The sequence below is a fragment of the Schistocerca cancellata genome, chromosome 4, assembly GCF_023864275.1.
Source record: "Schistocerca cancellata isolate TAMUIC-IGC-003103 chromosome 4, iqSchCanc2.1, whole genome shotgun sequence".
NCBI classification, from domain to species: Eukaryota; Metazoa; Arthropoda; class Insecta; order Orthoptera; family Acrididae; genus Schistocerca; species Schistocerca cancellata.
The window spans coordinates 20587374-20610923 of NC_064629.1; the positions used below are offsets into that span (position 1 = coordinate 20587374).

Sequence of the window (23550 nt, forward strand, 5' to 3'; positions counted from 1 at the left end):
AGGCTTTTTCTAAATACCAATACTTCATTGCAGTCTTTTTTGACCTACATAAGGCATACAATGCTGCTTGATGCCATCACTGTTTATCTATAATGCATGACTGGAGCTTTTGAGAGACTTTAACCTGAAACAACTGGTGGAATGAAAATATTCAATTAACAATCAGTAGAGTGGTATCACATAATTTCAAAATTTTCACTATAAGCTTTCAACTCCAGCTTAACTATAACAATGTTAGGCTGTCTGCAGCGACTTTGGTAAATTGTGCAAAAAATTAACTACTACTCATTTTTTCCTTTGAGATATTCACTGATTTTGTCATCACCTGATTCTGCATTTTCATCATTTATGTCAGAATTGTCTTCATTTTCAGATAGATGATTTGCTTCTTCAGTGTCTGGTGGTGATAATGATGATGTACTGACCAAATGTTCAGAGATATCTGTATCATCATCACCTGAATTTGCATCTAGTACTCTTGTAACATTTTCCTCTGTAGCTTTTCTACTTTCTTGATAGGAAGTCGTTTTTGTTAAATAAATGCATTAAGCTCTTTGTGTGTTGTTTGTCAACAATCAGATGAGTGCAGTGTTTACACTCTTTGCAAACCTGATCCTTTAAAAGTAATTAGAACAATCAAAACTTAGGATAAAAATAAACTTAGTGGATACAAACTGGTCCACAGTTATTTTTATCATTGCATGTAAATTTAAGTTTGATCACATGTATGCCTATGTAACAATAACTCTTTAAATTATGAATACACAAACTGCTTAAAAATTTCTTCCAGAGAATCTATTAATAATTAAGAAAATATATTGCCTGAGTATAATACAACCCTACTTCTTAAATCAAAGATTAACCTTGATGTATGAATATTGTTTGCTATATTTATTCCTAGTGTTATGAATATGTACACCACCACAGTTTTCAAATTTAATTGGTTTTCCACAACAGACTGCATAAGTGAGCAAATGTAATGTGATGCTGTTGTTGGTATACCTAGTTTTTTCAACAGTTACCTACAATGTTAAAGGACGGTGACCAGATATTATCTGTACAGTGAATACCTGTTGTCTGTGTGTGGCATTGCTTTAGAAAGTTATTCAATATGGCATTGTTAAGTGCAAGAATGAAAAGTTAGCTGGCCTCCTGTTCCTTATATTGCCAAAATCAGCAACTACAGTACTGAAAGATGCTGATAATGAGCATTAGAAGAGATCTGTAATTGGTAATTTCTAATTGAACAGATAGTTTTTTTGGAGGATAGTCTCTATAATGTCACTGCAAATGAGAGATTTTCTTGACTTTCAATAATGTTAGTAACAGTGTGGATCATTTGTAAAAAGGAAACTAGAAGTGAAAATCTTACAGCTGGTAGAGCTAATGTAAGTAAAAAAGACTAATATGAAAAGAAAGAGATAAGGTCATGCAATTTGGTGTTTTAGCCTGAAGTGTCTTATGGTTCACAAGGGCCACCTTTTATTATATGAAAATTTAGGTTATGATGAACGAAGTGCCATCAATCTGCAGCAATTTATTAGATGTATACTGAGAGTTTGCAATTAATCTTAGATTGACAAAAGAACAGAAAATTAAACAGAATTCCATCATATACTACTCACCTTTCAAACAGTTCAGCATATATTTCAGCAAGAGAACTCCAAACCAGATGTGATGAAAAATGCATAAAGTGTGTTCTCAAAATAATAAGTCTGTTTCTTTGCAAATTTTTTGACATGTTGTCTATTAGATATGTGTAGTGAATGATTTGTTGACAGCTCATTGAATACCACCCTTCTGCAACTGCTGCTGTGATCTTTCATTCAAACTTTATAATGAAAATTACCCAACAGCTCTCTTTGTTCAGTGCCATGGCATGGCACCAAAGTAGCACAATGATAAGACACTGCACTCACATTCAGAATAGTATCAATTCCAGTTCCCTACCTACCATGCAGATTGTTTACTGTGATTTCCTGCATTTTTTAAGGGTAATGCTAAGATGGTTCCTTTGAAAAGGACATAGCCAATTTCATTCTCCTTTCTTTCCTGATCTGACTTTGTCCCTAATAATGTTCATAGGTTGCCAGAGCACAAACGCTCATCTTGCCTCCTTCCTTTCTATGCCATGGCATTTACAGACTGATTGCAGCATTGGGGGCTTCATACCATACCAAATCCATAGAGATTATATACAGGCTGGCAAAGTACTGTATCATGAAATGGAGTCCCAGTTTTTAAAGTTAATTGTGGTCTCTGAAGAAATTCAAGTGAATTGTGTTTTGTAGAATTTATTTTTAGGTTTCTGCAGTTCTACCTCAGTTATATGAAATGTGAATTTCCTTAGGTACTTTGTTCTTGCTCGAACTGATCCTGACCCGAAAGCACCTGCTAGCAAGGCATTCACAGGTTTTATTGTGGACAGAGACACACCCGGTGTGACCCCTGGGAGAAAGGTAAAAAGAAAAACTTGATAAGAATATGAAAGAGGGATAATTTTTAAAACTTTAGTGGTATCAGTGAATGCACAGGGTAGCTACTGTACTTTTTAAATTCTTGTATTTCTGTTTGATAGTCTCTCACATAACTATCTTGTTTTGAATTAAATGTGAATTACTATATTAACATGTAACATTTACTGTTTTCTATTTTTTAAATTTGATTTCTAAGTGTACTTCATGTGTAAGACATAATGCCTTCGAGTCTATCTTGTAACACACAGTAATGTTAACAAATACAACAATTTTTAAAAATGAAGTGAAATTACAGCCTATAATTTTAAGTTATTTTGTATCAATTACAGAACTGGATACTGTAAATAAAATTTAAGTCATAAAATGAGAAATGAGAAAATAACTACTAATGTTATAAAAATGATGAGGTTTGTGAAAAATTAAAAAAACTGTATTTGCCTTCAGCCTGGTCGAACCACATCATTGAAAGGTAACAGTAGTATTCATTTCCATTTAATTTTATTTGCAGTGTCTGGTGATGGCTGTATTTCAAAACATGTTGTGTGATAGAAATGAAGTAAGTTGTGGGTGCAATCCAGATGTAAATTGGGGTAAAAAGTACCAGCATTATTCATATTCATTCATTTTCATTCATTAACATATTATTTCAGTAGCAAAAGTTGTTTCTGTCAAGGAGGGTTTAAAAATCATTTCAGGTAAATTATTTAAAGAAATTTCAAAACCAGAAAAGAAAGAAACAAACTCAAATCAGCATTAACAAATAAGAAATTAAACTGTGCAAGATTCTGCTAAGTTTAAAGAAGACCCAATTTAACTTTTTTTATTTCATACCATTAATAAACAAGGAGGACATGAGATAAATGGACTGTGATGACTTCCAACCAACTTCCATTTCTCTCAGTGGAATCATTATAAAACTGAGCCCAGGTTAGCCTCTTTTCTCTCAACTGAGTCATTATGAAACTGAGTGTAAAATAAAAAATCTATTCTGTATCCCTGTCATTTAATTATACTCTTTGGAAATGTTTTGAACATTTCCATTAGGAAAACAGTGGTCTGATGTATACTGTATTTAGTTTTAAGTATTACAGTCCCAAAGAGTACATTAAAATTATTTCATTAAAACAGTCTCTGTAGGAGCTATATGTTTAGATTGTTCTTAACCAAATTTTCTTTGTTTTTGTCTGTTGTATTCCAAAAACATTAAAAACCTGTCAATAATAATTACTCTACCACAACAGTACATTTAGCAGAAATATTAATTTTTCAGAAAGTTTAATAATATTTCTGAAGTTTTTTGCTATAACCTTGTTACCAAGATAAGTATTTGCTTACCAAATATTTGATAAAGGGTGTCCTTTAACATTCACACAGTTAGCATCCGTTCCGATGGCTGAGTGGTCAGCGTGACGGATTGCTGTCCTACAAGCCCGGATCCGATTCCCCACTGGGTTGGGGATCTTCTATGCTCAGGGACTGGGTGTTGTGTTGTCTTCATCATCATTTCATCCGCATCTGGCATGCAAGTCACCTAATGTGGCGTTGAATGTAATAAGGCCCGCACCAAGGCAGCCGTACCTACCCCGTATGGGGCCTCCCGGCCAATGACACCAAACGCTCATATCGTTTCCAACACAGTTAGCTATATAAATAGATTTAGGCACAGATCTGAGTTTTTATCAGAGAGTCAGTTAAACTTCAGTACACTGTTAAAAATATATAGTACTAACAACCCACCCTGTATTCAAAGAGGGTAGCAGTGTCTATGACCCAATGAGCACAGTGGGAATTTTGCTTATGGGCCACTGGTGCAAGGTATAGCCACTTACTGGCCACTTAACTCCAGCACAAGTTACATTTCTGTCAGACCTTTTCCCACATTTCCCAATGCAACATCACTATGAAGCACTCTCTGCCACACACCACTGGTACAGAGCATCATTTACCAGGAGACATTGGTATGGAACACGTTCTGCCACATGACACTGGAATGGACACTGGAATGGACATGTGCAGCACTGGCAGGAAACACCCTCCACAACATGAGACTGACATGGGACACCCTCCACAATATAATGCTGAAATGGGGCACTCTCCTTCCACCACTTGACACTTAGATGGTACCCTGTGTCAATGTCACATGGTGGACAGGGCCCCCATACATTAGAACAATGGCACAGGGCAGCCTCCACCATGTAACACTAGCATGTAGCACACACTGCCACGTAACAGTGTCACAGAACACCCTCTGCCATCCCTGGAACCATAGTATGCAGCATCTTTCTGCATGTAACATTGGTACCTCCCTGACAGCACCATCTGGCCGTGTGAGCTACCATGATCTCATGGAGTCCTATAATTCACTGCTGGATGGCAATGGCATTGTTTTCCCCGTGATGGAAGTCTTATTCATCATTGTTCAGCCAATTTGTATGAAAAACTGTAAATAATTTTCACAACCCTTCCTCATTAATCAGCTTACATATTGAGAAAAACTGTATCTAAATCCCTACAGTAGTTCATGAGATTAGCTACAACATAAAGACAGAACTGCAAGGGCCTCAGTCAAAGATGGAGTGAGTTGGTTCTACTCAGTTTATATATGTACTACTAAGTATCTACAAATGGAGGACTGTCTGGTATAGCAGTAATTTTGTTTACTAGCCACTTCATACAATTATGGTAAAATTTGGATAACAATGTTAGGTAACTTAACATCATCACTTTCATATTACTGAAATAAGTTAAGCAATGCATATTGGGAAGGTTCTCAGCAGGTATGAATGTTGTCCATTCTATATGTAACTGGTGTTTGGAGTGACATTGCATGGCAATCATGGGAGCTGTAAGCTGCTACCACCACAGAACAACACAAAAAGAGAAGCACAACACCCATGTTAAAAGAGGGAAAAACAGTCTTTTAGTTCACCTCTATACCACTAGAGGCACTGCTATCAAAGGATAAACATTGCAAGTTGCATCCCTCCTAGCTTACGTACGTTGTAGGTTTTTTTTGTTTTAATTTCCTTATCTCAGTTTTCTGGGCATGCTATGTAATTATCTTGGCTAGCATCATAATAAAATAATTTAAACACAGCTGTAGCACATTGCAGTGCAGCAGTGATAAACCTATTATTCAGGAATTAGTCAAATTAACTGCTACAGTTTTATTTAGCTTCATTTATTTACACTACAAACTTGTTTGAACTTACTGTCAGCTTCGAGTGTTGCATTTAGTTCTTACGAAGCACAAAACATTCTGGAGCTTTTATATCTTGATAGAAATCACTATTAGTGTGTGAGTTTACATCAAGATATAAAAAACTCCAGGACGTTTTGTGCATCATAAGAACTAGACACAACACTTGAAACTGACAGTAAATCAAAACAAAATTGTAGTCTATAGCTGCTACAAGTTTTATTTAGCTTGTGATAGTTATAAATTGGACTACAAATATTCTTGAATAATGTCATACTTTGACATTTTACAAGCTGGACGATCAATGGGGGGGGGGGGGGTCAAAAAAAAAAAAAAAAAAAAAAAAAAAAATCGACAGTTAAAGAGGTTCAATTACAAAATGTTTATCGCTGTGTTAATTAATGAAGAATTCTAAAATTTGTTACAACTATGTTTCAGGACTATAATTTCTGTGTAATTGTCCAGGAAACTTGCACTGATGATCATTAATTTCTTAAAAATGTTCCTACATCTTATGATTGTAAATGCTTCAACACAAAAAAGAAGACATCAATATTAAGTACCAAAAATAGGAAAAGTGGATAAAAACAGTGAAATGAAAACAAAACTAATTTTTTATTTCTCAAGCACATAATAGTAAGTTTCTTTTAACTGACATACAACTTTAAACCTTTTACTAATTTTGTCTTTAACAACATTAAATCTTGTTACTGATGGTGTGTTCCCAGTCTCTCACATAGTTGAGAATCAAAAAAGGTACACATTTTCTTAAAATATAGTGTTCAGAAAAATCCTGAACCTAAAACATCACTTTCCTAATTACAAAATACTTCAGATAAAAATGTGTACTCACTATCTGCAGATTCATTTTGAGGGAAAATAAAAAAATTTAAGAGGTGCACCACTCAATGAATAAATCTGTTCAGCACAACTAGTGCTAGGTAATTCTCTAACACCAGTTTCACTTCTGATACTGGCACCTGTATAATAAAGATTTCCCATGGCACAGCTAGTGCTTGGTAGGACCAATCCACTATTAGCACCAGAAGTGGATCAGGTGAAACTGGTGCTAACAGCTGCATGAAAACTACTTGCCAAAGCACAAGTAAGATTTGTAGTTTATTAACATCAGTTTCATTTCTAGTATTAGCAGTTTTATAACAAACACTTGCCATAGCACTACTAGTGCTTGGTAGGCGTAATTCACTATTAACAACTGTCTCACCAAATTCACTACTGATATTGGCAATTTCACAAGGAACACCTGCCACATGTTTTGGCAAAACACCCCTGTTCAGCCTATTCCTAGTTTTATTCATAAAGTTTTCTTTGAAAAAATGATCTTCACAAACAAAATAAGTAGCACAGTTCACGTCAAATAAATGTTTAGAAACACTTTTCCACTTCAGGAGCAACTTGAGATTGTTTTGGAAACCTGTAGAAAAGTTTGCTGCTAACTTTCTCTGTTGAACCCACATAATATCCAATTGAACAGCCGGGGCATTTACAGGGGTATTTCAATGTCAATTTCATATGTCAGTAGCAGTTTTGTTTAATGTCAAATGTTATGTTTCTTCAGAATATTTAACACAACAAAGTTATTTAAATAAACAAACAGAAACCACACAGCTTAATTCATGATATAAGAGAATACATTTCATTTACTGAAAATGAAATGTCTTACTTTATGATTGATTTTGGACATTTCTTCAGCAGAAATTTCTTCAATTACGCAATGAACTTTGAGAAATTTAAAGTAAAAAATCTGAAGATCAGTAGTATGCAAATATGAAACAAATACAAAGACAACTGTAAACAAAGGCTTCCGAACAACCACCACTGGACAGCTCTCATTGGTCAATTCCAGTTTCGTTTGACTCTTAGTTCCTTCCAGATCACTAGAGGTGCTAAGTGGCTTGTTGCCTCTTCTCCTATATAGCTTTCACCCCTGTGGCTACCAATCCTTCCAATTGCTCCACTAGTTTGGCACAAGTTATGCCCAATTGCTAGCCCCTCAACTGTTGTAGCAGCTTGTTATCCTTTAAACATTAATTCTCTACCAAAAGATCTGTTCTTATCACTTTCATATCTGATATTTACTGTATTGCAGGTCATTTAGGAAGTTGGCTGTAGCTAGTGCCAGCTTCCCAGTAGCAGTAGCTATTGCCTGCCAGTTACTGCAGTCTGACAGCCTTATGCCTGTCTCTTGAGTCTGCATACCTTCCTTGTGGATCAGTTTATCTATTAGTGAAAAGCCAAATCAAAATATCTACAGTAGTTCCTGAGATTAACCCAAACATCTGGACAGAAACCACATTGAGGGACTTTAGAATAATTCCAGTGGTGGTAATAAAACTGCAACACAAATGGTATTAAGTGTTTCAAAGTATCTGGCTATTTATCTGAATTATTCTTCTCTATATACACAAAGTAAATAGAAAAATAAGCTTCAGTCACTGCAGTTTGAAAACAATGATACTGGCAACATTTTTGGAATATTGGTTATATATCAACACTGTATTCATATTGTGATAATGATTATTTTAATCAAAAAATGCTGATTACTGTGATAGATTTAACTGAAGATGGGTTGCAAGTTTTGTAGTAAATAATCTTTGAGTCTTTTTGATTCCATACATCTAAACTAGGCAATACAATGGTTATGATGGTGGATGTGTATTCAGAAGCAGCAGTTTACAAACCACATCTCCACTCAGTCATCAATACGTAAGTTTTTCTCAGTTTCTCTAAACCAATTAAGGCAAATAATTGAGATAACTTGTTTAAAAAAAGACACGGCTGATTTCCTTTTACATCCTTGTCCTATCTAAGCTTTTGATCTTTCTCCATTATCAGTGAGATGTCAAACCCTGATCTTCATACCTTCCTTTGTTTAAATATGAAGTGAATTCTTCACGAAAGAGAAACCCAAAGAAAGAACAATATTCATTTGTTTTGGTCCAAGAATCATTTTAGTACATTTTTAGGCATATGATATAGGACAAAGTCAAACACAATTAATTTACAATTACACCAGTCAATGTGACTACATGGTTAACACAATCAAAGTGCGTAATATTATAAATAGACATACTACATTAGTTCTGCACACGATCGCAGTAGTTATTAGGCGACACTACATGATCAACACAAAGTACATTACAGTATGAAGTAATTTAACACATAATTAACAATATTTGTTAAGTGAGGTTTACTTATTATGATGTTCCAGAAATTCAGTGACAGATCAGAAGCAGTGATCAAGAAAGAATTGTTTCAGCTTTACCTTAAATGTATTTAATGTTGGTATGCATTTTTAGGAAGAAGGCATATGGCTATGTAACACAACTCCAATATGGTACATTCCTCATCTGCAAAAGTTTGTACTTACTGCGGTTATGTTTGCATTCAGCTCCTGCCTAGTTTCATATGCACGTATATCATATTTATGTTTGAAGATCTTTTATTTTTTTAAGATTCCCCTTTTGTAAAAATTAGTATTTCATATACAAGGTGGTCAGAAACAGTCTGAAAAGCTTGTAGGTAAGGATCTACTTCTACTTCTACATCTACATCTACATCTACATCTACATCTACATCTACATCTACATCTACATCTACATCTACATCTACATCTACATCTACATGATTACTCTGCAATTCACATTTAAGTGCTTGGCAGAATGTTCATAGAACCATAATCATACTAGCTCCCTACCATTCCACTCCCGAACAGCGCGCGGGAAAAATGAACACCTAAACCTTTCTGTTCGAGCTCTGATTTCTCTTATTTTATTTTGATGATCATTCCTACCTATGTAGGTTGTGTTCAACAAAATATTTTTGCATTCGGAAGAGAAAGTTGGTGACTGAAATTTCATAAATAGATATCGCCACGATGAAAAACGTCTTCGCTTTAATGACTTTCATCCCAACTCACGTATCATATCTGCCACACTCTCTCCCCTATTATGTGATAATACAAAACGAGCTGCCTTTTTTTGCACCCTTTCGACGTCCTCCGTTAATCCCACCTGGTAAGAATCCCACACCGCTCAGCAATTTTCTAACAGAGGACGAACGAGTGTAGTGTAAGCTGTCTCTTTAGTGGACTCGTTGCATCTTCTAAGTGTCCTGCCAATGAAACGCAACCTTTGGCTCGCCTTCCCCACAATGTTATCTATGTGGTCTTTCCAACTGAAGTTGTTCGTAATTTTTACACCCAGGTACTTAGTACAATTCTCAAGGCTATCAATTCAACTATTTATCGAGTAATCGAATTCCAACAGATTTCTTTTGGAACTCATGTGGATCACCTCACACTTTTTGTTATTTAGCGTCAACTGCCACCTGCTACACCATACAGCAATCTTTTCTAAATCGCTTTGCAACTGATACTGGTCTTCGGATGACCTTACTAGATGGCAAATTACAGCATCATCTGCGAAAAACCTAAGAGAGCTGCTCAGATTGTCACCCAGGTCATTTATATAGATCAGGAACAGCAGAGGTCCCAGGACGCTTGCCTGGGGAACACCTGATATCACTTCAGTTTTACTCGATGATTTGCCGTCTATTACTACAAGCTGCGACCTTCCTGACAGGAAATCACAAATCCAGTCGCACAACTGAGACGATACCCCATAGGCCCACAGCTTGATTAGAAGTCGCTTTTGAGGAACGGTGTCAAAAGCTTTCCGGAAATCTAGAAATACGGAATCAACTTGAGATCCCCTGTCGATAGCGGCCATTACTTCGTGCGAATAAAGAGCTAGCTGCGTTGCACAAGAACGATGTTTTCTGAAACCGTGCTGATTACATATCAATAGATCATTCCCTTCGAGGTGATTCATAATGTTTGAATAGAGTATATGCTCCAAAACCCTACTGCAAACCGACGTCAATGATATAGGTCTGTAGTTCGATGGATTACTCCTACTACCCTTCTTAAACACTGGTGCGACCTGCGCAATTTTCCAATCTGTAGGTACAGATCTATCGGTGAGCGAGCGGTTGTATATGATTGCTAAGTAGGGAGCTATTGTATCAACGTAATCTGAAAGGAACCTAATCAGTATACAATCTGGACCTGAAGACTTGCCCGTATCAAGCAATTTGAGTTGCTGCGCAACCCCTAAGGTATCTACTTCTAAGAAACTCATGCTAGCAGCTGTTCATGTGTCAAATTCTGGAATATTCCATTCGTCTTCCCTTGTGAAGGAATTTCGGAAAACTGAGTTCAATAACTCCGCTTTAGCAGCACATTCGTCAGTAACAGTACCATCGGCACTGCGCAGCGAAGGTATTGACTGCGTCTTGCCGCTTGTGTACTTTACATACGACCAGAATTTCTTCGGATCTTCTACCAAATTTCGAGGCAGTGTTTTGTTGTGGAACCTATTAAAGGCATCTCCCACTGAAGGATGCTGCCTGGGAGGTCATTGCAGTAGCCACCAGAAAGATCACGGGAGGCGCACATCGGCATGGTGCGTCACATACAGTAGTTGCTGCAAGTAAAGTCCAATCCACCAGAGAGCACGTGAGAATTCGGCCGCGCCCTCTGTCAGCAGAACAACACCAACTCGGGCAGCACAGGCCGTGCCCAGTCAGTTTTACATTGGGCCTGCCTAGCAGACAGTTCCCGGTCTACACTGTGTGAAGTGCGACGGACAACATGAATCATGTTAATACACAATTGGTGATGAGTAGGGTTGTTCTTTCGCTTGTTGCAAAGTCATTCCGGTTTCGCAGCTTATCCATGGCATGGAGGATTTAGTGCAGGTTTTGGTTGAGCAGCAGATGGAGCTCATGGCAAGCATGAAACAAGCGCTTCCGGCGTTGCTCTCCACGCAGTCTGCTCCAGTGCCGTTCCCTCCTCCCTTCCCCCGTATGATGCGACGGTGGAGGATTGGGATGCATATAAAGATCACCTACGGCAACGTTTCCAGGCATTTCATGTTGCCGATGCGGAGGTTTGTCGTGCTCTTTTCTTGTCTTTCCTATCTCCCTCACTGTGTCAAGTTTTGCGGCAGCTAGCGCCATTGCAGGAACCCTCGTCCTTGTCTTTTGACACATTGTGTTCATTGCTGTCTTCCTATTATCGCATCCACACACTGATGGGGCTGTTTCTTGCATTGATAGAATTCGACCCTAGCCGCCACAACATGTCTTACTGGGCGTGGGCTGCTATCCTGAACGGTCTTAGTCACAAGTGTCATTTTGTCACGGAGCAGTCGCGGGAGTCGTATGCCCACGTTATGGTGCGAGACGTCTTTGTTCATTAGGCCCCTGATAGGGAGGTCTGGCAATGGGCCCTGAAGTTGGAAGACCCTTCCCTTGAGGAAGTCCTGTCCATTGCTCAATCATACGAAGTCTCTCACGCCGTAGGTCAACAGTTGGAAGCGTGGTGCGATGTCGCGGCGGTTCAGGACGGCGAGGCCGTGTCCACCGTGTCCGGGTTGGACGACGTGCGAGCAGTAGAATCCGGACGTTACAGCCACTCCCACACGGTGCATACCCAGAGTTCTGGCTGCCTGCCCCTGTTACCATCCTGTGCGTTGTGCTATATACATCATGATCAGTCAGAGTGCCCCCAGTGGTGGGCCGTTTGTTGCAAATGTAATAAAAAAGGACACATTGCTAAAGTTTGCCGCTCAGCCTCAAAAGAATCGATGGAAGCAGGTACAGAGGACATGGACATTGACATTCAGGAAGTTTCATTGGACCAGGCTCCCAGCACATTGGCACACAAACTCTTTATTGAGGTGTCGGTTCAGTCGCACTGATTACAACCTTAAGTATATGGCAGTTTCCTTGTTGAATGCACAAACTTACTCCTACCTTGGGTTGCCCCCGTTGGCACCATTTTACCAGCATCTCCGCGGTTATGGTAAACAGTTCATTCCCCTACTGGGTCAATTCACTACTGATGTTACTTACAAATCAGTCACTCGGCCTCTTACTTTTATTTTTGTCAGTGATGCGAGCTCTGCTAACCTTTTTGGATTGGATGCCTTTCAAGCTTTCGGTTTTTCTATCACAGACACCATACAGTTGGTCTCCGAAGACGTTCCCTATCAATCATTGGAATCTTTGACCTCTGACTTTAAGGATAGCTTTGAGGAGGGCCTGGTTCATGTTTCAGCCTTTGAAGCTCACTTAACATTGAAGGCGTCGGCTCACCCGCGAGGCACATCCCCTTGGCTCTCCACCCTCAGGTAAAAGCAGAGCTAGACTGGCTGACAACCCTCGGGGTCATTCTTCCCATTTCTTCTAGTGAGTGGGCTTCGCCCCTCATTATTGTCAGGAAACCCTTGGGAAAATTACGTCTTTGTGGTGATTTCAAGGCCACCATTAATTCCCAATTGGTGGTGGACACATATCCCTTGCCTCGTTTTGATGAATTGTTCTCCGATGTTGTGGGAGGCCAATATTTTTCGAAAATTGATCTTTCGGAGGCTTATCATCAGATACCACACCCCGTTTGGCCTTCGGGATATCCAGTGCCCCAGCGATACTTCAGCGTTATCTTGAGCACGTCACGTCGACAATTCCTCATTGTATTAATTACCTGGATGACATAATTGTCACAGGCTGCAGCATGAAGGAACACTTGCACAACCTTCGAACCCTCGTTCTCAAATTCAGGTCTGTGGGGCTGCGTTGCAACCTGCGTAAGTTGAACTTCTTCAAACCATCCATTGAGTATGTGGGCTACACCATCTCTCGGCATGGTGTCAAGCTGCTAGGAAGTTTGGTCCAAGGTATCGTCGACTTTCCATGGCCCACTTCGCTGAAGGAGTTACAAGCTTTTTTTAGGCAAGATTGCCTATTACCACCAGTTCATTCCCAGGGCCTCCACCATAGCCCACCCCCTGTACTGCCTTCTTTTCACCCTACCGGATAGCATGCCAATGCCGACGCTCTTTCCCGTCTTCCGGTGGGCCCGGATCCTAAGTTCGATCAGGAGGAGATTATGTGTTTTCATTCGGATGTGGCGTCCCACCAAGCTGTTGATAGCTTCCTGATCACTAGTTCTAGAGTCACCAGGGAAACGGCAGCTGACCCGGTTCTCCGGAAAGTAGTTTGCCTCGTTCAGCAGGGGTGGTCATCCCGACCTCCAGGCCGGGTCTCGGACCCCCTTCGTAATTATTTTGTTCTACAAGAGCGCCTCTCAGTCTTGGAAGGAGTCATTCTTCTGGCTACTGATGAAACAGCTCCTCGCGTGGTTGTTCTTGCAAGTTTGCAAAGGGAGGTCCCGTACTAAAACCTTGGGTCGCAGACATGTGTACTTGACAGAGAAATTGAGCACTTGGTGGTCGCCTGTTCCCAGTGTGCGAGCCAACAGGCATCTCCCAGGTCAGCATTCTCTTCATGGCCACCTGCAACCTAGGCATGGGAACGTGTTCACATAGATTTTGTGGGCCCGTTTCTCAATGGCTTTTGGCTCATTGTCATTGATGCTTATTCCCAATTCCCATATGTGGTTCACTGCTCCTCAACCACTTCAGAAGTTGCAATCCATGCACTCTCAAAAAATCTTTTCTGTGGAAGGTCTACAGCACCGTTATTGGACAAAGGACCTCAGTTTTTTTTCTAAGACCTTCCAGGATTTTTGTAGGTGCTTCAGTATTCAGCACGTATGCTCTCCCCCCTTTCATCCACAATCAAATGGGGAAGCCAAGCACATGGTGTGCACATTTAAGATGCAGATGAAAAAGTATGATCACGAATTTCCTGTGGAGGAGGCATTGACGTTTTTCCTGACGACATACCGGACCACACCGATGGGAGAACGCAGCCCTGCCGAGCTCCTCCATGCGCGCCAACCTAGGACTCTGCTGCGCCTCCTCCGGCCTGGTCCTCAACAGTCTTCGCAAAACGGGGTACCCGGCTTTCCACCAGGTATGTCGGTCTGGGCACGTGGGTTTGGTCACAATCCACGTTGTATACTGGCGGCGGTCCTGCGCCGCAAGGGCTGCCGGCTCTATACCTTGCAGGCGGGGGACCGGGAGGTACGTCATCACCAAAATCAGCTACGTCCACATTTGGGCACCCACACTCAAACCCCTCAGGCACCGTCTTCCCCATTGCCGGCACCCGTGTTGTTTCCTCAGGGGATGCTACCGCCCCTCCCACCTGTGACTCCGCCACACTGCAATGCTTCTCAGCCTTAGTGGCCTCTAGTAGCTCCAGCACCGGCATCGGCATCGGCATCGGCATCGCCATCATTAAAAATGCCCCGGTGAGAGCCGGCCCCCCTTGCAGGCCCAGTTTCTCAGGAGGCTGGTTTGCCTGTGGTCGTGCCTTCCCCATCATCCCCACCACTGGGTGTTGCCCCTCCCAAGGTGGAACAGGATCTGGAGTTCAACAGCTTGTCGCCCATTCTGTCCTGGGCTCCAGTGGTGGGAAGACGGGGGCCTCTTTGGGTGGGTCACTTCCAACTGTATTCAAAGGTTCCTGCTCGAGATCCCCCCCGACTCCATCATTCCAATGGACGTGGAAGTCACCGCTACTGCACGATGCTCCACGTTCCAATGCAGTGGATCACAGTGGCTTCACCCCCCCGGAGGAGGAGGAGGAGGAGGAGGAGTGCAGTAGCCACCACAAAGATTGCGGGAGGTGCACATCGGCACGCCGTGTCACAGCCAGTAGTTGCCGCAAGTAAAGTCCCCTCCACCAGAGGGCACGCGAGAATTTGGCCATGCCCTCTGCCGGCGGAACAACAACAAAAACAACAACAACAACAAAAACAACAACAACAACAACAACAACAACAACTCAGGTGGCACGGGCTGTGTCCAGTTAGTTTTACATCAGGCCTGCCTAGCAGACAGTTCCCGGTCTACACTATGTGAAGTGCGACGGACAACGTGAATCGTGTTAATAGTCATACTGAGAAGTAAAACTTAAAAAAAATTTTTTTTTACATGTTACACCTACCTCCACATTCAACGCTAGCTAAATAACTCAAAACTGGTGTGACACAAACCTCCACACCAGTGAACATAGCGGTAGCATGGATTGATATGGTTGTTGAAAATCCTCCAACCAGCTTGAGGGTCATGGGTAATTCATCAGGAGTGCGTAAAGTTAATTCAGTGATCTTAAATTATGCCTCATAACTAAACACAGTTAAATGATTACATTTGTTTGCTGCTACAGATTTTGCACACTGTAGTACTGGATGTCCTATATGATGTAAACCTGTTTCTGTACCACCAACAGAAAGTGCAAGATTTGGTAGAAGAGGACTAACCTTCTCAGCATCAGTATTCCCTGCAGTACTTAAATCAATGTATTGAGATTCCACATTTAAAAATGAATGTGTTTTGGACAGATGTGACATGTTTTGCCAGAGAAAAGCCATTTAACTCTTGAACATTTGGAACAACAAAAATACATGTGGTATATATGTGAAGTCATGTAAGCATAAATTTGGTGTGAATATTTGGGCAGGTATTGTAGGTGACTGGTTGTTGGGTCCCATCCTCCTTCCTTCCCATTTAAATGGATTGACATACTTATTATTCAATGTAAACATCCTTTCATTGTACAGTATATACAAACAAAGGTTATACATCATTTAGAAGTATCCTGACACTTCTGAATAGAAATGAAGAGCAGCTGATTACTTAGCTGTTTTTAGTAGTGCTGTTTATTTTTGGTTCAAGAGTTAGCATATTTTTCAATAATTTGTGTTGAGTGAGTTTACTTTTTAATGTAGCTTTCTGCCTCATAGGTCACTATTTACATGATTCTCTGATTTTGTAAACATTCAATAGTACTCTAGTCTTCTAACAGAGTGGAGATCAGGAGCAGATTATCTGTTGCACCCAGTTTGTACACATCATTCAACTTGGTGGTATCCATACTTACTTCTGAGTAGAAGTGAAGAGTAGCTAGTTATTTAGTTGTTTGTAGTAGTGATATTTATTTTTGTTGTAAGAGTTAGCTTATTTTTCAATCGTTTGTATTGAGTGAATTTACTTTGTAGTGTAGTACAGTGTATGCATCATTTGCCTTCTTTGTATTTTTTGAGGTTTTATACAGTTTTCTTATACAGTATAGTATGGATGGGGACTTTGGCCAATTTCCCACTCACAACAAACATTGTCTGGAAACAGCTGGAAGCTTCTGGCTACTTCTCAAAGCTGCAGTGACAGCGGGATGCCAATGATGAGATCCGTGACACCTCTGGTGCTGTTATAATCCCCTGGTGCATCTTCAGATGTGCAAAGTCTAATCAGTCTGTCTTCACTCAATAGTGAGTGATGGATTTGCACATCACTGGGTGGAAGGCAAGAGAGGAAATGGGCCACACATTTGGCTCCTTATACCTTATCAACAGTCGGTTGCACCTTATACCTGTTGCTAATACTTGTGAACCAGCATGGGATGCTTCTCCTGCTGGGACCACTGGCTGATTTTCTTGCCCAGTCTGGACAAGTGCACATGGTAGGTATACTAGTCTTCGAGAGCTCCAGAGGCGCTTATCAGGGAAATAGCAGCCAGCATGGGAAAGAACTGCAGTGTACACTCAGATGTTTACTGGGGTGTCTCATCCAAGATGTGGAGGAGGCCCTGTTCGTGGCTATCAAGCACAATGAGTGCAACTGGCTACAAATAGTGGCACGTGTCAACATGAATGATGCCTGCTGCTTGAGTTCTGAGGCCATCTTCAGTTTCTTTCAGTGGATGGCTGATTTGGTAAAGGCAACTAGCATCACATGTGGGTTACAGGCTAAGCTGACTATTTGTAGCATCATACCTAGGGTCAATTGTGGTCCTCTGGTTTGGAGTAGACTGCAAGGGCTAAACCAGACATTCAGATGAGTCTACCATAGTATCGGATGTGCATTTCTTGACCTCTGCTATTGGGTGGAGAATTGTAGGGTTCCCCTCAACAGGTCAGGTGTGCACTATATGTAGGAAGAGGCTACTAGGGTAGTTGAGTATGTGTGGCATGCACGTGTGGTTTTTTTGATTAGCAGACAGGCTACTTGTCTCAGACTTGAGGGGGCGGGGTGGGGGGGGGGGGGGGAGGGTCTGTCAAAATCAAACATCGCTCAGCCACAGTAATCTCAGAGAATGCTCGTCCTTGCATATTGAATACAAATTAACATGATACTACTAAGCTGTAGGAGCATCCAAGGAAACACCCCAGAATTAGTATCACTTATTGAAAGTTATAACACACAGGATTTCATTGCTATTCACTTCTGGCTTTAACCAACTTTCTGTCCCTAACTCTGTATCTAAGTTCAAATGGCAATATTTATCACAAGGATAAGTTATTCACCAGTGGTGGTACCATATTTATTGTAGTAAAGAATGTGACAATACCTAGCGAGGTTACCACACCTATCATCTGCCTGCTTAGCTGGGTGATAATATGCTCACCTCCCATGCAAGCAGGCCCGTGTTCGTGAGTGGAGAAAATCTCCAACCCAACCAGGAATCAGACTGGGTGTGGTGTTGTGTTGTGTTGTGTTGTTGCCCAATGTGGTGTTGACTGAAAGAAGACTTGCACTTGGCAACTAAACTTAGTCGGATGAGGCCTCCTAACCATCAATGACACACCCTCTTTTCCATTTTACCACAGATGCCCAATTTGAATTAATCTGGGTGAAGTTAAGCATGGAAGGTCAGTCTAAAATGGTAATCAAATGCTTTTATAGATCGCCCTGGCCAGGAGCTGCAGTGGTAGAGAGTACTGCAGAGAGAATTTGCAGAATATTGTTAATAACTGTCCTGATCCTGCCATTGTAATAGGGGGTGATGTCATCTAATCAAGTATAGATTGGGAGAGTCATGCTATCAAAACTGGTGCCAGAGACAGGGATGTGTGTGACAATTTTCAGACAAGACATTCAAAATAAACAATGGAAACTCCAGATTTGAATATCAGCAAAGTAAGAAAAAGATTGGCATTCCTGTCCAAGGTACCATAGATGGCAGTTATGCATGCATGAGGTGTGCTTGCTTGTGTGAATGAATGTGTGTGGGTTTCTTTTTCTGATGAAGGCTGTACCAGAAAGCTATTATGTAAGTGTCTTTTAGTTGTGCCTATCTGCAAGTTAATGTGTCATCTTTACGGTAAGTAGCAATCCATCGTTTCCTTACTCTGTTGTCTGAAAATTACTTTCAGCCAATAATTGGAGAGCCAAATCAAGAAGGAAATGTCTTACACCTCCTACCTACAGACAGACCTGAACTTACTGAATCAGTTAATGTAGAGAAAGGTATCAGTGATCGTAAGGCTGTGACAGCAACTGCGACTACAAATATGGCAAGGAATGTTAAGGAAGGTTGCAAAATATTTTTGTTTGGCAAGAGTCACAGGATACAAGTGTGGAGTATCTGAGTAGTAAACAACAAATATTCAGTGCTGAAGATGAAGATGTGGAGCACAAATGGGAAAAATTCAAAAGCATAGTTCAGTATGCCTCAGGAAAGTATATTCCAGTAGGCAGGAGCAGGAGGAGATTAGTGTTTAAGTCCCATCAATAATGAAAGCATTAGAAATGGAGCAAAAGCTTTGATTATGGGAGGATAGAGAGGAAAAGTGGTCATGCCCTTTTAAAGGAACCATCCCAGCATTTTCCTAAATTGCTTAAGGAAAATCATTGAAAATCTAAATCAAAATGGCCAGACATAGGTTTGGAATGTCATTCTCCCAAATTTGAGTACAGTGGGCTAACCATAGTATGTTCCAAGCAACGTCTTAATGGATGGGAAAGACTCACCATAGTTTAATAGCTGGTTAGAAAACTGCTGCATGGACAGAGAGCTTTGTCATAGATTCAAGAGAAGTCAAAGCCTAGCAGACAAACAAAAGCAGAATGAAGCAAAATTAAGTATAAGTAGGTCAACGAGAGAAGTGTTCAATGACTTTGAAAATGAAATTTTGCCAAGGATCTGACTAAGAGCCTTGAGAGGTTTTGGTCTTTCATAAATTTAGTAAGCAGTTCAGTTCAAAACGATCTGTTCCATCACTCAGTGACCACACAGACATCGAAATGGAAGATATCAGAGAGAAGGCTGAAATACTGAATTCAGTCTTGAAGTTGTTTCATTCTGAAAAGAGGGACCATATTATGATTTTCCAATCATCATATGAATGTCAAAATTGCAGATATTGAGATAACCGATTGTGGAATAGAAAGGCAAGTACAGTCGCTTAGTAGTGGATAGGCATCAGGACTAAGATTCTACAAAGATTATACAAAAGAACTTTGCCATTTCTAGCAGTAGTTTATCACAGTTCTCTAGAGCAGTGAAGGGTACCTGGTAAATGGAAGAAATTGCAGGTCATTCCCATTTTCAAGATAGGTAATAGTACAGGTGCACATAAAACATGTTCCATAATTCTACAACAATATAAACCTGTAATTATGTTCAAGAATTATGATTTTTTTGGAGAATGCAAGATCTCTGATTGTGGAATCAAAGTTGATTTTCATAGAGGAGATGTTCAAACTCATTGTGCTGTGTTCCTGGACTTCAGGAAGGCATTTGACACTTCCCTGCACTGCCATCTAATGAAAAAAAATAGAAGCTTACCAAGTATTGGACCAGATTTGTGACTTGTTGAGTTCTGTGTGCAAGGGAGTCCTGATTCATGTCACTCTTAATGGAACAAAAACAACAGATGTAAAGGTATCTTCTGGAACACCCCAAGGAAGTACAATAGGAACATTACTATCTACATTGTACATAAATTATCTAGTTGGAAGGGTCAGATGCTCTGTAGGACTGTTCAGAGATTATGCAGTTGTCTGTAAAAAAGTAGCAATGCCAGAAGACAGATTGGTTTGAAAAATGACCTCCATATGATTTAGTTACATTCAGGGCTGATTGTCAGTCCCTGCACTATTCATCAATGTAACATATTGCACGCACATAAGAAAAGAAATCCTCTACTGTACAACTATACTATTGATGACAAATTGCTGGAAACTGCATCTACCATAAAATGTCAAGGAGTAACTGTCCAGAGTGACCTTGAGTAGAATGACCACATGAAACAAACAGTAGGAAAAGCAGACCCCAGACAGCATTCTTTTCTTCTCATCCCATCTGGGAAGTCTCCCCTGAGCCAGGGTTCTGGGTGACTTTTCCAAACTCCACCCCTATTCGTAAGCCTCTCCAGTCCCTTTCCCTTCATCCCTCTTCTTTCCCCTTTAACCCTTCTGCCAGAAGAAGGAGCGACTGGCTCCTAAAGTTTGCATAAATAAAAACTCTTTTTATACATGACTTCTCCCGTTGCTGCTTGGTGAGTAGATTATTATCTATCCAATTACATTATATTGTCAAAAATTTATTACTTTCATTGTTATCAACACCAGACAGATAACAGGGAGTAAACTTAGTCAAACAAGTGCCTTGCAAGCCACTTATTTTGTGGACGAGTTACATTTTCTTGATTGTTGAGTAGTGTTCATCAGTCTGGGACCCTAACCAGGTAGAACTTATGGAAGAGATAGAAAATATACAATGAAGAGCAGTGTGTTGCATCATGGAATCATTTAGTTGGTGCAAGAGTGTTACAGAGATGGTTTATGAACTCCAATGGTAGATGCTAAAAGAGGCATTGTGCATCACATAAAGGTTTACAATTAAAATTTTGAGAGAATACTTTTTACAAAGAGTCAGGCAACATATAACTTCCTCCCATGTAAATCTTGTGAAATGACAATGATGAAAATATTAGAACTGATACAGAAGCTTATCAACAATTTTTTTATCACACTTCCTTCATACCATTTGTTAGTGGAACAGGGATGGGGAAATCAGTTAGTGGTGCCAGAAGCACCCTCTGCCACACATTGTCAGGTGGATTGTGGAGTACTGATGTAGGCGTAGAAATGTTTTTTAAAAAATTGTGGAATTCCCCAAAAAATTATTCCATACAACAGTAGATACTATATTAATATGGTACATATCATATCAACAGCCATGAGCAGCTTGTATTATGAGTGAGAACTAACAGCATACGTAATTGTATTCAGTTTTTAATTTAGGTTGTTGAGGTGCACTTCCCACTTCAAATCCTCTTGAATACATTTGCCTGAAATTTTTCTGTAACTCAGATTTGAGATATTTTTTCCTCCAACTGTGAGAACAGGTAACTTCCACACTATACCAAATTTCCATACTGAAAAACCTGTTATAGCTTTTTCAGAATTTATGATGAAGCTATTGACCTAGATCCACTGTGCTAAGCTATGCATAACCAATGTTGCATTTTCCTCACTATATACTTTAATTAGAATTTTAGTGATACATATTGTGTATCATCCACTGCTGTTAATATTTCATTTAAAAAGGCAAACATTGGTTGGGTTGCCTTGCCAGCCCTGAAACCATGTTGTGAATCCTTTATCAGCCTTTCTTTAACCTTCTAAGGAACATTTTTTGCTGAAGCCTGACAAAACAAACTGTCCTATAATTAGCAGTTTAACATTTTGAACCCTTCTTATGCAGGAGTGTTACGTTATGCAGTTTTTAGGCTATTAGTAAAGTTATCATTTGAGGGTTGTGTATTTTCAGTGTCTACTAGTGGCTCCACAATAAATGTTGCACTAGCTTTGATGATATCATCTGGTATCTCATCAGCACTCACTAAATGTTTATTAGGCAGTCCTTTTACAATTGTTGATAATTTCTCAGGTGTCATTGAATACATGGATAATGTATTTGCAATAATGTTTTTGATCTGATTTCTGTCGGACTGTGTGCCATGATATATATCTATCAACTACGGTGCTATATTTGAGAGATGATGATTGACAGCATTAGCTACTTGTCTACTGTCAGTTTATTGTTATTCATAATCAGCTCTGTATTACTGTGACTAAGTAACCTCGAAGTTAACCTTGAACCCTTTATCTTCTAATAAATTGCCAGGTTGCTTTAGTTTTATTTTTGGAACTGCACACTAGTTTGTAATTTTCTTTTCTTTTTATTCTGAAATAATTTGTGTTAGTATTCATTTGAATCTTTTGAAACAGGCAGTAGAATTAGGACTAATATTTTGCTTGGAGTACTCGTACAACCTTCTCTTATTTTCGCATGATAGCTTTTCCCAAGAAAAGATCATTTTTTGAACAGAGTTAAATGTAGAACACCTAGATCAGAAAAGGGATAAAGGTATTTCCAAAATGCATAAATATGGCCTTAAACTTATCTTTCCAATTTACACCTTTCAGGAGGAAACAAGTGCACAACTGTAATGATACCAATGAAAAATTTGATAAGTATTCCAGAATTTCTTTTTTAAAAAAAATATGGAAATTCCTTACAGTGGATTGTAAGAATTTGAGCATATTGCTCACTAAAACCTGTGTTTACCACTTCTATGTTATAGGCATAAATTCATGTATTTATCAAAATTTGGCCAATGATAGATGCAGAGGTTGCTGTTTTTATAGTTGGAACAGTTACAGTATTTCAATATTGATTTCTCAAAATCCAATAAATTCAATCTCAATGCATAAAATTAGATTTTTCTTGGGAGATTAAATTTCTTCCAAAAGTTCGTCCATGTGATTATAAAGCACTCTTTGGTCTCCATCTGGTGACCTGTGCATGCAAATGGTAATTATATTTTGCATTGGTAATTCATCTATAGAGTGTTCTATATTTTTTTTTTCACTGGGCAGGAATTCAACAGTGTAACTAAATACCAATACAACACTGGTACCCCATGACTCATACCTTCCTAAGTTCAAACATGCAAGAATGTTTCATAGTAAAACTATCAGTTCTCATGTATTTTGTTCAAGCCAGTGTTTGCTAAAGCATAGGGCAAAATATCATTCAGATTATTTAACATTACTCCTGTTTCATTAATTTTATTGGACAGCAATT

General features: G+C 39.7%; 1 protein-coding gene across 1 annotated transcript in view; it reads left to right on the forward strand.

Annotated features, from left to right (window-relative positions):
* LOC126184726 (probable medium-chain specific acyl-CoA dehydrogenase, mitochondrial) overlaps nt 1–23550 on the forward strand; it is a 213499-nt gene that overhangs the window by 109592 nt on the left and 80357 nt on the right. Inside the window, exon 7 of the mRNA XM_049927260.1 lies at nt 2351–2459. Within this exon, the coding sequence (XP_049783217.1) occupies nt 2351–2459 (109 nt within the window). The remainder of the gene's footprint in view (nt 1–2350; nt 2460–23550) is intronic.